Genomic DNA, 15337 nt, shown 5'->3' with positions numbered 1-15337 from the left:
AAACAAACAAAAAACCAAAACACAAGATGGTACAGAAAAGAGAGGATGGAACAAGAGAGTGAATGTAATAAATTTGATATTTGGGCATTATAATTTGTTGCCTATTCTATTTTGAGAGTTTCCCAGGGACTCCCCAGAGATCATTACCTACTGTCTCTTTAGGATGATAATTTGAAGGAAATCCATCTTCCCATTAGGAAGTTTGAAAATAAGTGTTTTGAAAGTGTCCTAAGGATACCTTCCTGGGAAGGCAAGTTAAAGCTCTAAGAGATATCAGAAAGTGCTTGATTCTGGAGAGAGATATTCCTGTAGAATTTAACAATCCCTCTTATTCCACCCTATTAATTTTAGTTAAGAGTTCCTAAGATCTCATTCTCCTCCAAGAATACAATACCAGACCTAGAATTTTTGCTATTGACTGCTCCCTTTTAAGCTCTATACACATTACAGGATCACAAATCACAAGAGAAAACTGCCTTCCTGCACTAGAAAATGATCACAGATTTTTTTTTTTTTCATCTCTTCTAAGTAGTGTGTGTTTTGATAGAATCTTGGTTTAATTCTGATTCTCATATCCTTTCCCAGTTTAGCTCAGTCTATAGCTTGGATTTTTCAAGTTGCCGTGCATACCACATGTTGGTTTTCATTCTGGTCATTCATAGTCCAACTCAGGATAGTCAGCCAAGGCCACCACATTCTGCATTAGATCCTCCAGGAAACTGATTTTATTTCTATTCTTACTTAGATATTGGGGAAAATGGAAACTAATTTTCTATGAACCTCTGGAACTAAGGAACTTTGAAAGAAACTTAGTGTGTCATAGATAATTAATTATGTGGTTTTAAATGTCAGTAGTTTATGAATCATTCTCCTGATAAATTAATCATCAATCTAATATTTTATTGAGAATTTTGAATATTGACTAACTTGTAAATGAGCTTGAAAGTTTCTCTGAATAGAGATCTATTTTTAAAGCTTTAGTATAAATAAGCTAATACTTCCAAAATGACAAGTTATTACTGGAACTATCAATGAAATTTCATTTGATATAATTCAAAATATGTCTATTAATACTTTGTAGAAAGTCACTATTAATTCATTCCTAATGAGTAAGTTTTTTTTAAGCACCATATGCTTTTATCATCTCCCAGAAATTTATCAATTTCCTATATTCGTGGGAATTATGGACTCATTAATCTTGAGTTGTTAGAGAATGGAAATTCTGGATTATTAATTATTTTAGCTAACTGAGAGTCCCTATGTATGTTACCTAAGGGTAACCAATATTTCAAAGTTTAAGATGAGTTGGCACTAACATACATAGTGCTGATATCAGGTGCCCCAAACACACAGCACTACTTATTTCACATTCAGTTAACATATTTGAGCACTTGCTATCACTGGTGCACTAAGCTAGGGCCTAAAAATATAAACGTTTGCCCTTGGGAAGCTCCAAGTCTAGTGGGACTGAGAAATAATTACAAAATAAGTACTACAAACAAAGTAGAAGAGGAGAGTTCTGAGAACTCAAAAGAGTGACTAATCCCAGAATCAAATTTCCCCAGGGGTGCTATCCTCTTCTCACCGTCTACTGTCTCCATGGTGAGCTAATCCATTCCCACGGCTGCATCTATCCCTCATGACTCACTTAGCTTTGTTTCTCCCTAAGCCCTGCCTTCCTATATTCTGGCTCATAACTACTTACTTGGCACCTCTACGTGCAAGTGCCACTGACACCCACAACTCAAAGTAGCCCGAAATAAATGAGTCATTTTCAGTCCCAAATCTTCAATTCTTACTATTGTTATCCATCTACTCACTTGGGTCAGAAACCCTGTAGTCATCCTTGATGACCCCTTCTCTCTATCCTCCCAGATCAAAAGGTCACCCCAAATTCTGCCTTAACCATTTCTATTTTCTCTCCTCCACCTCCCCTTTAGTGCTGTGTTAACTCTGACTTCTCCATTCTCTAGGAGAATGCCAGAGCTTGTTAAGCTGCTAACCTCCTACTCAATAATCTTGTCTCTTGCAGGAGGCAGCCACTAATGAAGAAAAGTGGAATCACTCTTGAGTTCTCTGAGTATTTGAGGTGGGGGAAATTTCACACAGGGAGCTGGTTACAAAGGTAATGGAAGGACTGAGAAGCCTATGGAGGCCAGGGAGACAGCTTGGAAATGAACAATGCTCAGTCTCACCTCCTAGCCTCGGGGCTCCTAGGAGGCAGGCAGGGAAGATGTATTACCCAACGTTCTCTCCTCAGCCTCTGGCGTAATACAATTTTTTCAATCTAGTCAACCATCCTGACATGTTGACAGAATGAATTAGTCATTCTAATAACCTAAGATCTTTTGACTTAGAAGTTTCTAGAAAATTTTCCCTGCTTCAGGCCCAACATTTCAATATATCTTACCATGGAAACAACTTTAATTATTTGCACTTCTGATTATTTAGGTTCTAAAATATGACATTTAAACTGTCACTGTATGAAACACAAATTTTATCATATCCTTTTCAAGAAATTGGATTCATTGTACAGAAAAAAGTGTTTTCCTATTTTTAAAGAAAATGAATCTTTACAGCTTCTAAAGTAGATATTAGATCACAAATGCTGAAATTTTTATATTATATAGTCTCAGTTTTATATATTGAGAGTCTCCTGCAGTTCATTGCATCAGAACGCAAGTTTGTACTCCAGTTGTCATGTCAGTGTCATATGAGCCCATGTGATTTCCATAGATGACTCTCATCGGTATAAGCCCATAACTCTCAATGTTTTTGTTCATCCACAAGATTGATTCATTCCAGAATAGTTCAGAACACAACACAGACTGACAAAAAGTCTGACTACACAGATGGATAAACCAAATGGGTCTATTTAGGAAGAGACAAAGGTAAAAGAAGATTATGTTCTCTGAGGCATAGTACAGGCCACAGTTAGTGAAAAAAAATCAATAAAAATAAGAACATGGGCTTTGGCAAAATGAGAATGCATGTATTTTAAAGATATTGTAACCAAACATGGTTAGGGAGTAAGCACAACAAATATATATTAACAGCATGATACTAGATGATAGATAAAAGATTAAAAATTAACAGAAAATATGGAGATACAGTGATGCATTTCTGCTGCGGAATATACTTAACGGTGACACTGATACACAAAACATTCATTTAGACAAGAGGTTGCATTAGAAACAGGTGTGATGTGGTTCATTTTAATTACAACCTAAATTGGTGTATTCATCAGGCAATTTTTCACTGAAGTTTGTTTTCATGAGATGCAAGTTGTGTGAGATTTGTTTGTTTTGTTTACCTATCCTTATAAGAAGTACTACCTATTGCCGGCATATACATTAGTTTCCAGCTTACTTTTCTTGATAATTGTCATTGTGTTTGACAGGGAATTTTCTCCATAGAAGTAAATATGTTTTCCTTCTCTCTCCTTGCTCTCTTGGTTAATAAACAAGATCAAATATGTCTCCCTCCACTTTTTTCCAGTCATTTAACATCTCTGAGTCTCAGATTTTCATAATACCTCCCTTTCTTGAAATTAGGGAGATGGGCCAGATGATTGAGGTTTTCTGGGTTTTTTTTAATATGTATAATTATTGCTTAATGAGATTCTGGTATGGACATCAATCAGCATAATTATTATGGCTTTTTTTGGTTGAAGGAAATAAAGATGGAATCAAATTAGCACAAGGAAAGTGAAGTTTGTTGTAATAATACAAAGAGAGTTCATAAGAGGTTGAAGTATTAAACATGTCCAGAACTCAGGAGAACTAGAAATAGGAAGCAGAAAGTCTTTATGAACTTGGTCACTCATTCTCTAATGATGCTGTTTCTCCTATGGCTATTTTCTGCATCTTTCTCCATTTGTTTCTTCTTTTGCAAGCTGGCTTCCTCTTTTTATTCATAGTCTCTCCTCCCTTATAAATTCGTAATAGCAGTGCAGTGCTAGTTCTATGTCATGACCTTTGCACTTGGTCCCACAGCTCCTGTATCAGATCCTTTATCCAACAGCAAATTTCAGAGAGAGGACTTTGCTTGGTCCATCTCATCTTTTTGAGCCAGGCACAGTTTTATCACCTGCCTATGGACCAGCTGGTCTTAACTTAGACATCTACTCTTCATTCCCAAGGTGTGAGGAGGGCAGAATCGTGTGATATATAACATGGTCATGCTCAGTCAGCAGAGACTGTAGGCATGGCAGTTTCCATCACAGAAGGTTCTGTAGAAGTGATGCACAGCTCTACTATATCAGCCTTTGGGGAGAGCAGCCTTAGCTTCGGAAAGAGTGGATCTCAGAGTTCAATGAACTGGCATAAATGTTTTATAAGGAACAGGGATTTGTGCTTGGGACTCCTTATGATGTATAATGTACAATCAAATCAGTGAAAGATAAAATGCAAATGTGTGCAAGGGCCTTGGTTCTTTCATATATATATATATATATGAAAGTTCTCCCTTTTCTTGGGAACAGTTTGAAAAGGAGGGATTGCTCACATGATCCTTCTGAGCACATGCAATGTTACTAGATGTTAAAGCAATATTTTGTCTCTTCACTATCAAGTTAGTTTGAGATGTGTACTGACTATGGAGGCAGCTAATAAGAGACTTCACTTTTCCAGCCCACTATGAAGTCTTCTTAGAGCTCATTCTGATAAAATGCATACCTCAGTGTATTGCCTAAACCATATAACTCTTTCTCCCTCCTCTGATGCTAGATAATTAATGGATTTTTATCAAATGATTTCTTATGTTGAAGTGGCAAATTGTAAACCATCTAATGCTGACATCCCTTACACAAAGTTTTGAGGGATATATAAAAGTTCAAGTAGACATGTTGTTGATGATAAAGGATTTTGAAATATTTGACTGATACTAAAAAGGAAGATATTTTCATTTAAGGAAGGGTTTCATAACCTTGACATTACTGACATTTGGAGCCAGATAATTCTTTGTTGTAGGGGATGCACTATTCAGTATATTAGGTTGGGGAGCATCCCTGGCCTTTACCCACAGATGCTAGTGTTACCAAGTCCAAGCTCTTACTGCTCACCACACGACAGGCCAATAAATTGAGAGATGAGGTGTTGGGGCAAGGAGTAGCTACTTCATTCAGAAAGACAGAAAACTGAGAAGATGGCGGACTAGTGTCCCAAAGAACCATCTTACTCGAGTTACAATCCAACTTTTTACCTCTATATGAACGGAAAAGTGTTAAACCTTTAAAGGTCAAGCCTGGGAGGCAGAACATGAAGAAAGGGCTATTATGTATATTCCAAGCTATAGGAAATATTCTTTTACAAAGGTGCAGAGCTAGCATGTTAAGACAGGCAACAGAGCACAAAGGTTAAAACTAAAAGAATAGATCCAATATGGAGTCAGGTTTGTTCTTCTCTGTGATGTTAGTTGCACACATGGTACTCCCAGTTGTAACAACCAAAAATGTCTCCAGACATTGTTAAATGTCCTCTGGGAGACAAAATCACCCAGATTTTAAAACTACTGATCTGAAAAGAATGTTACCTTTCTCTATCTGACTTATTTCACTAAGCATAGTACCCTCCAGGTCCATCCATGTTACAAATGGCAAAATTCCATTCTTTTTATGGCTGAGTAATATTCCATTGCATATATATATATATATATATATATATATATATATATATATATATATATATATACACACACACCACATCATTATCCATTCATCTGTTGATGGACATTTAAGTTGATACCATATCTTGGAATGCTAAGTGTATGCTATCACTTATATGTGGAATCTAAAAAGTAAAACAAATGAATGAATATAACAAAACAGAAACAGACTCACAGATATAAAGAATAAGCTAGTGGTTACAAGCTGGGAGGGAGAAAGGGGGAGGGGAAAGTTAGGGGGAGGGGATTAAGAGTTACAAACTACTATGTATAAAATAAGTAAGCTACAAGGATACACTATACAACATAGGGAATATAGCCAATATTTTGTAATAACTTTAAATGGAGTATAATCTATAAAAATTTTGAATCACTATGTTGTACACTTGAAACTAATATAATATTGTAAATCAAGTATACTTTAATAAAAATAAGTAAAAAAATAAATAAAAATAATGTTTCCTTTATTCTCCAAAGAATTGCTTTGAGTTATTAGAAATATTTTTATTTTTTAAAACATTTTTAGATTTAAAAAGTATGGTTTTTGGAGTTTAATTGTGCGCTACTAATTTGGTATCGTCTAACCTGCTTTTCCTCAATGAATCAAATTCTCTCATGCTTGAGTTAGCCTGACGAATTTCATTAGCAATCTCATACCAGTTAATCCCATTAATTTGCCTCAGTGTCGAGTCCCCTATGGCCCATAGTTTCTAAGTATGTCACACTTTCTCTCAAGGAGTAGATTGCACACTTGAGAAAGCTGGTTGAACACTTAACACACCTTGAAGAAAAATGATTTCAGCATTCTTGGCCAAAGTATTTATACCTTTTATTTCTTTCCAAAAACTTTCCATCTTCCCTGGAGTGCTTGCACTTTAGACTAATGAAGGATTAATAGAAAATCTGTTGTAACAGAGAGCAAAATACAGTAATTTTAAGCTTTTCTTTTCCATCTAAGAATAGAATACACCAAAATGATACCATAGGCTTTATTATATGCAGATGTGACTATTAATATTTAAGGTGCAGATAGAAAAAATAATTTATTTAAAATTCAGTAAGTAGTTTCCCAGAGATATGGATCATAAATTCTCTCAGGGAGAATTTGTCTATCTCACAAGGTTGTGAAAACCACAGAGCACAGAGCACTTTCTAGAAGGAAATTATTGTCATGCATGTGGTAAAATATACATAGTAAGGATATATTGCTCTGTTTTAGGTCTTTCCACATTTTGCATCATTATCATCACAATTACCATTAGCTTCAGAAAAGTTTTTTTAAGGTTATCAAACTCATGGGTCCATATTTCCATTTATCATAGAATCAGGTCCCAGATTAAGATAACAACCCTAGAAATGAATAAGAAGAAAAGTCCTGAAAGATACTTATTCCACATCACCCACTTCCCAATGTAAAATACTAGCATCCATAAATTTCCACTGAATGACTTCTTATTGCAAACAGGGTAAGTTACTGTTTTAACTGAGAAACATGGTGTGATGTTTAGTCAATATTTACTGAAAATAGAGTGAGCTGTATAGAGCAAAGATCTCACTACTTGTGTATAGTTCGCTCTTTACAGGAAACAAAATGGTTTCCAGAAAGGGAAGGGGAAAAAGTCTACACACACACACACACACACACACACACACACTTAATCTATGCAGAGGTCACTCATGTTTACATTATTTTCTCCTTCCACTCTCCATTACTTACTTACCACAAACATATTTTAATTATAACATTAGCTATTAGAGTATTATTTGTCATTATAATCATTTGTATTTTATAATAAGTTTTTCCTCATCACACATTAAAACTTTCTTTGTTGGGAGAATGTGGAGTAAGGATTTTGCCTCATGGTCTCATTGTGAGGAAATCCTCTGTAGCGCTCACGAGAGCTGGAGGCTAATGTGTATTCAGCGTGAGTAGTGGAACATGTAACCCATTGCTGATTGTGCTGAGCTAGTCATTCATTTTCTTACATTGTCTGATTTACAAACAAGACCCCAACAACAAGACTTACAAGACAGACAATTGCTTACTTTCATGGTTACCAGGGTCCTTCTTCCTACAGGTTCTTTTATAAACATCTCTTTAAAAGTGGAAATGCTTATGAAAATGAATACGTACACTCCAAATAATCTGGAAGTATGATATTCATCTTTAAATAACAACAAACAATTTTTGAAGATAATATATTTGTTTAGCTTGTTAGTTTCTAAAGTACTTGCACCATAATTCTCCCAAGTAATGCTTTCAATAAGCAAGTAAAATGCTATTATTTTTATTTTAGAAATGAGACATCTGACATATAAGGGGTTAAGTTAGTTGCTCATGGTTACATAGCTCTACATGTGGTAGATTTTGGAATGGAGGTGTTTTAGAATCTAAGGCCCAGAATCTGTTCAATTCATTGTCCTCCAAAAAGATATGATGTTAAGAGCTTGAAGAGGATGCAAATGCAGATGTTAGCAATTGAGAAGAGAATTGTGTATAATCCTGTGGGTTCTCTTTTTCTGTTAAATGAAGGTAAGGTAGAAGGAGGTTTCAGACCTATAAAAAGGATATTGTATGATTAGTAGCAAAGAGCAAATGTCCTTGTCATTGAACAAGAAAGAATGGCTTTGAATTATTGCAAGATTATTTCTGAGTAAACAGTGTAAGCATTCTTGAATATAGTGGTTAAAGGACATTGGAACTCATTATCCAGAACAAATATTGTCTTATCATTTAAGATATTTCAGAAGTGCATAAATATCCATATAGGTATCTAGATGAAGTGCAGTTTGCCCAGATGTAAGACATGATCGGAGCCAATGCTTCCCAAACAGTGGTATATATAACAATGGCAGTACACAGAGTTGTGCAGGAGTTATGACATGTTTTCTTAATTGTTGCTAAAGCATACAGCTAAAGCTATTGACGGATAAATATCCTTTAAAAGAAAAAGTGAACCTTCTGTTTTTATGATATTGGGACTGCATCGTAAGTCTTTATGATTTTACTGCTACCTCTTATTCTTTTAATGGACAATTACACTTTGTATTAATAGAGTTCTTTAAAAACAGACAACTAAAGCTCTAAGATAATCTTCACCATTCCTCTCCTGTGAGCTTGACACATTTATTGAGCCCAAATCTTCCTGTCTCTCACTGCCAGGGGAAACCTGGGCAGAAAGAGAAGTGCAAAGGTACATCCTTAGTGCAACCTTTTACAGGAGATGGGGAAACAAACTCGAGTACAAACCTGTCTCTGAACTCAAACCAATTCCCGAATCAAGCAGTACTATAAATACAATATCCAGAGGTAGATTTTTGTGAACATGAGTCTATAGGTACAAGTTCGCTTTACAGCCTTCCCCATGATATCATTACCTTAACGTCAAACCTTAAAATTCAATTAAATGGATTTACTCTATATTGGTGCAAATGCTTCTGCATGCATTCAATTATTGCACTAGTACTTCTAACCTATCGGTTGCCCTATACTTAGAGGTGCAAATTTCAATATATTCAAATGTAACCTTGTAGAGGAGGTTGGTGAGTCAACCTAGCACAAGGAGATCAGCTCGGTGCTTTGTGACCACAGAATGGTGAGTCTCTAGGTATCCACAGTACCACATGCTATCACATTCTTACCAAAAAGGCTTTTAGATGATGATAATGATGATGATGATGATGATGATGATGATGATGATGATGATGATGGTGATGACAGTATTTTCGGTTTCCTTTTTTTTGCAGGATTATACACTCACCATGTATTTCCAGCAGTCTTGGAAAGACAAAAGGCTTTCTTATTCTGGAATCCCACTAAACCTCACGCTAGACAACAGGGTAGCTGACCAACTCTGGGTACCAGACACCTACTTTCTGAATGACAAGAAATCATTTGTGCATGGGGTTACAGTGAAAAATCGAATGATCCGACTGCATCCTGATGGAACAGTTCTCTACGGACTCCGGTAAACAGCTTTGTGTTGCATGTTTTACTGTTGTTGTTCATGTTGTTGTTTAATTTTTACTCTTGGAAATGGACAGAGGGGGAGAAAGGCAAGTAGGTGAATATATAGGCTCTTTAATCTTTATAATAATATTATATTAAAGTTCAGAAAATCTCTTTAGAACAATTCGAGCTAAATCTAGACAACTTTGTCCATCAAAGGAAAGTGAATATTTTTGCCGTGACCCTCAAATAATAAACATAGTAATAAGAATATGTGTTTTTGTTAGACAGATTTCACATCCAGCTTATTCTAGAAGTTACATAATTTTTTTTAGCCAATTGTTTGATTATCTTCGGTCCACGCAGACTCAATTACAATGTGTTCTAGGTATTCTGGATAGTTACTTAATTATGAAATGGAATTGAGAAACAACATTTTGAAGAAATAGGAAAATATTTTGTGGTGACTTTTAGAAGATGCAAAGTGATTTTATTCCCTTAAATCTCTTATGTTTTCATTTTTATTTTCATGTATGTGATCCACATTAAATTAATTTTTGTGTTTCTTATAAGGTAGGGATTGAGGTTCATTTTTTTCCATATGGCTATACAGTTATTCTAGTACCATTTATTGAAAAGACTTTGCTTTTCCCTTCAGATAGTGTTGGTACCTTTGACTGAATAATTGGGGGTCTATTTCTAGGATTTATTTTGTTCCACTGTTCTTTTTGTCCATCCTTAGACAGTATCACACTATTTAATTACCATAGCTATTTGTTAAGTTATGAAGTCACATAATGTAAGTCCTTCAACTTTATACTGACTGTCTAAAATTGCTTTGGAAATTCTAGGTTCTTTGCATCACCCTATAACTTTTAGGATCAACTTGTTGATTTCTACCCAAAAAAGTCTGCTGGGCTTATAATTGAGTGCATTGAATCTATAGATCAGTTTGGGGAGAATTGACAATTTAAAATTATCAGGTTTTCTAACCATGAATATATCTTTATTTGTTTATGTTACCTTTAATTTCTATCAACAATGTTTTGCACCACAGTGTGTTTTGTTTCATTTATTTTTTTAAAGAATCAAGTATAAAAGAGGTATTATACACTTATGGAGGTCTGTTACGAACCAACAGGTAGTAAAGGATTGATTAAAACTTTTAGGCTACAGTTCAAATCAGCTACCAGTTTTACCAAAGAAATATCTGAATTGTAACATGTTATTGTAGGATGCGAAGAGTGGTGGTTCTTTAACCTTTGTTAATCTTTGTGATCCCTTTGAGAAGCTGATGAAATTTTCCTATTATTTTAGAGTATTCATAAGCACCCTAAAATCCTTTTATATGGCATCAATGCCAAGCTAAAACTGTAGTTAAGGGCCAACAGTCTACAATTAATGTGTGTCCAATATCCGAAAACAAAATGCAAGTGAAAGGAATGTATCTGTGATAAAACTTCTTTTTTTAACATCTTTAATGGAGTATAATTGCTTAACATTGTTGCCTTAGTTATCTGGATAAAACAAAATGAATCAGCTATATGCATACGTATTTCCCCATATACCCTCCCTCTTGCGTCTCCCTCCCACCCTCCCTATCCCACCCTCTAGGTGGTCACAAAGCACCGAGCTGATCTCCCTGTGCTAGGCAGAAGCTACCCACTAGCTATCTATTCTACATTTGGTAGTGTATATATGTACATGCCACTCTCTCACTTCGTCCCAGCTTACCCTTCCCCCTCCGCATGTGTTCAAATCCATTCTCTACGTCTGCGTCTTTATTCCTGTCTTGCCCCTAGGTTCTTCAGAAACTTTTTTTTTTTTTTTTTTTTAGATTACATATATATGTGTTAGCATACAGTATTTGTTTTTCTCTTTCTGACTTACTTCACTCTGTATGACAGACTCAAGGTCCATTCACCTCACTACAAATAACTCAACTTTGTTTCTTTTTCTGGCTGAGTAATATTCCATTGTATATATGTGCCATATTTTCTTTATCCATTCATCTGTCGATGGACACTTAGGTTGCTTCCATGTCCTGGCTATTGTAAATAGAGCTGCAGTGAACACTGTGGTACATGACTCTTTTTGAATTATGGTTTTCTCAAGGTATATACCCAGTAGTGGGATTGCTGGGTCGTATGGTAGTTCTATTTTTAGTTTTTTAAGGAACCTCCATACTGTTTTCCATAGTGGTTGTATCAATTTACATTCCCACCAACAGTGCAAGAGGGTTCCCTTTCTCCACACCCTCTCCAGCATTTATTCTTTGTAGATGTTTTGATGATGGCCATTCTGACTGGTGTGAGGTGATACCTCATTGTAGTTTTGATTTGCATTTCTCTACTGATTAGTGATGTTGAGCATTCTTTCATGTGTTTTTTGGCAATCTATATATCCTCTTTGGAGAATTGTTTATTTAGGTCTTCTGCCCATTTTTGGATTGGGTTGTTTGTTTTTTTGATATTGAGCTGCACGAGCTGCTTGTATATTTTGGAGATTAATCTATTGTCACTTGCTTCGTTTGCAAATATTTTCTCCCATTCTGAGGGCTGACTTTTCATCTTGTTTATGGTTTCCTTTGTTGTGCCAAAGCTTTTAAGTTTCATTAGGTCCCACATTTTTATTTTTGTTTTTATTTCCATTTCTCTAGGAGGTGTGTCAAAAAGGATTTGCTGTGATTTATGTCATAGAGTGTCCTGCCTATGTTTTCCTCTAAGAGTTTTATAGTGTCTGGCCTTATATTTAGGTCTTTCATCCATTTTGAGTTTATTTTTGTGTATGGTGTTAGGGAGTGTTTTAATTTTATTCTTTTACAAGTAGCTGCCCAGTTTTCCCAACACCACTTACTGAAGAGGCTGTCTTTTCTCCATTGTATATTCTTGCCCCCTTTATCAAAGATAAGGTGACCATATGTGTGTGGGTTTATCTCTGGGCTTTCTTTCCTGTTCCATTGGTCTATATTTCTGTTTTTGTGCCAGTACCATACTGTCTTCATTACTGTAGTTTTGTAGTATAGTCTGAAGTCATGGAGCCTCATTCATCCAGCTCCGTTTTTCTTTCTCAAGATTGCTTTTGTTATTTGGGGTCTTTTGTGTTTCCATACAAATTGTGAAATTTTTTGTTCTACTTCTGTGAAAAATGCCCTTGGTAGTTTGATAGGGATTTCATTGAATCTGTAGATTGCTTTGGGTACTATAGTCATTTTCACAATGTTGATTCTTCCAATCCAAGAACATGGTATATCTCTCCATCTGTCTGTATCATCTTTAAATTCTTTCATCAGTGTCTTATAGTTTTCTGCATACAGGCCTTTTGTCTCTGTAGGTAGGTTTATTCCTAAGTATTTTGTTCTTTTTGCTGCAATGGTAAATGGGAGTGTTTTCTTAATTTCTCTTTCAGATTTTTCATCATTAGTGTATAGGAATGCAAGAGATTTCTGTGCATTAATTTTGTATCCTGCTACTTTACCAATTCATTGATTAGCTCTTGTAGTTTTCTGGTAGCATCTATAGGATTCTCTATGCATAGTATCATGTCATCTGCAAACAGTGACAGTTTACTTCTTTTCCGATTTGGATTCCTTTTATTACTTTTTCTTCTCTTATTGCTGTGGCTAAAACTTCCAAAACTATGTTGAATAATAGTGGTGAGAGTGGGCAACCTTGTCTTGTTCCTGATCTTAGTGGAAATGGTTTCAGTTTTTCATCAACTCAACCTCATCATTGATAACGATGTTGGCTGTGGGTTTGTCATATATGGCCTTTATTATGTTGATGTAAGTTCACACTATGCCTACTTTCTGGGGGGTTTTTGTCATAAATGGGTGTTGAATTTTGTCAAAAGCCTTTTCTGCATCTATTGAGATTATCATATGTTTTTTATCCTTCAGTTTGTTAATATGGTGTATCACATTGATTGATTTGCATATATTGAAGAATCCTTGCAATCCTGGGATAAACACCAATTGATGGTGGTGAATGATCCTTTTAATGTGCTGTTGGATTATGTTTGCTAGTATTCTGTTGAGGATTTTTGCATGTATGTTCATCAGTGATATTGGCCTGTAGTTTTCTTTTTTTGTGATGTCTTTGTCTGGTTTTGGTATCAGGGTGATGGTGGCCTCGTAGAATGAGTTTGGGAGTGTTCCTCCCTCTGCTATATTTTGAAAGAGTTTGAGAATAATAGGTGTTACCTCTTCTCTAAATGTTTGATAGAATTTGCCTGTGAAGCCATCTGGTCCCGGGCTTTTGTTTGTTGGAAGATTTTTAATCACAGTCTCAATTTCAGTGCTTGTGATTGGTCTGTTTATATTTTCTATTTCTTCCTGGTTCAGTCTCGGAAGGCTGTGCTTTTCTAAGAATTTGTCCATTTCTTCCAGGTTGTCCATTTTATTGACATATAGTTGCTTGTAGTCATCTCTCACGATCCTTTGTATTTCTGCAGTGTCACTTGTTACTTCTCCTTTTTCATTTCTAATTCTGTTGATTTGAGTCTTCTCTTTTTTTTTTTTTTTTGATGAGCCTGGCTAACGGTTTATCAATTTTGTTTATCTTCTCTAAGAACCAGCTTTTAGTTTTATTGAGCTTTACTATTGTTTCCTTCATTCTTTTTTTCACTTATTTCTGATCTGATCTTTATGATTTCTTTCCTTCTGCTAACTTTGGGGTTTCTTGTTCTTCTTTGTCTAATTGCTTTAGTGTAAGGATAGGTTGTTTATTTGAGATGTTTCTTGTTTCTTGTGGTAGGATTGTATTGCTCTAAACTTCCCTCTTAGAACTGTTTTGCTGCATCCCATAGGTTTTGGGTTGTCGTGTTTTCATTGTCCTTTGTTTCTAGGTAATTTTTGATTTCCTCTTTGATTTCTTCAGTGATCTCTTAGTTATTTAGTAGTGTATTGTTTTGCCTCCATGTGTTTGTATTTTTTGCAGTTTTTTTCCCGTAATTGACATCTAGCCTCATAATGTTGCGTTTTGAAAAAGATACTTGATATGATTACAATTTTCTTAAATTTACCAAGGCTTGATTTGTGACCCAAGATATGGTCTATCCTGCTGGGGTATGTTCCATGAGCACTTGAGAAGAAAGTGTATTCTGTTGTTTTTGGATGGAAGGTCCTATAAATATAAATTAAGTCCATCTTGTTTAATGTGTCATTTAAAGCTTGTTTCCTTATTTATTTTCATTTTGGTTGATCTGTTTATTGGTGAAATTAAGGTGTTAAAGTCCCCTACTATTATTGTGTTACTGTCGATTTCCCCTTTATGGTTGTTAGCATTTGCCTTATGTATTGAGGTGCTGCTATGTTGGGTGCATAAATATTTACAATTGTTATATCTTCTTCTTGGATTGATCCCTTGATCATTATGTAGTGTCCTACATTGTCTCTTGTAATAGTCTTTATTTTAAAGTCTATTTTATCTGATATGAGAATTGCTACTCCAGCTTTCTTTTGAATTCCAATTGCATGCAATATCTCTTTCCCTCTCCTCACTTTCAGTCTGTATGTGTCCCTAGGTCTTAAGTGGGTCTCTTGTAGACAGCATATATACAGGTCTTGTTTTTATATTCATTCAGCCAGTCTATGTCTTTTGGTTGGAGCATTTAATCCATTCACATTTAATGTAATTATCAATATGTATGTTTCTATTACCATTTTCTTAATTGTTTTGGGTTTGCTTTTGTAGGTGTTTTCCTTCTCTTGTGTTTCCTGCCTAG

At 35.3% G+C, this 15337-nt stretch overlaps 1 protein-coding gene across 1 annotated transcript in view; it reads left to right on the top strand.

The window, feature by feature from the left end:
• The window catches only part of GABRB1 (gamma-aminobutyric acid type A receptor subunit beta1), a 405998-nt gene that overhangs the window by 135213 nt on the left and 255448 nt on the right, over window positions 1-15337 (top strand). The window contains exon 4 of the mRNA XM_082390697.1: window positions 9412-9632. Within this exon, the coding sequence (XP_082246823.1) occupies window positions 9412-9632 (221 nt within the window). The remainder of the gene's footprint in view (window positions 1-9411; window positions 9633-15337) is intronic.

Source organism: Balaenoptera borealis, assembly GCF_965194805.1.
Source record: "Balaenoptera borealis genome assembly, chromosome: 4".
In the NCBI taxonomy this organism is placed as follows: Eukaryota; Metazoa; Chordata; class Mammalia; order Artiodactyla; family Balaenopteridae; genus Balaenoptera; species Balaenoptera borealis.
The sequence above is the reverse complement of the archived record's forward strand: the minus strand, read 5'-3'. Positions and strand labels throughout refer to the sequence as shown.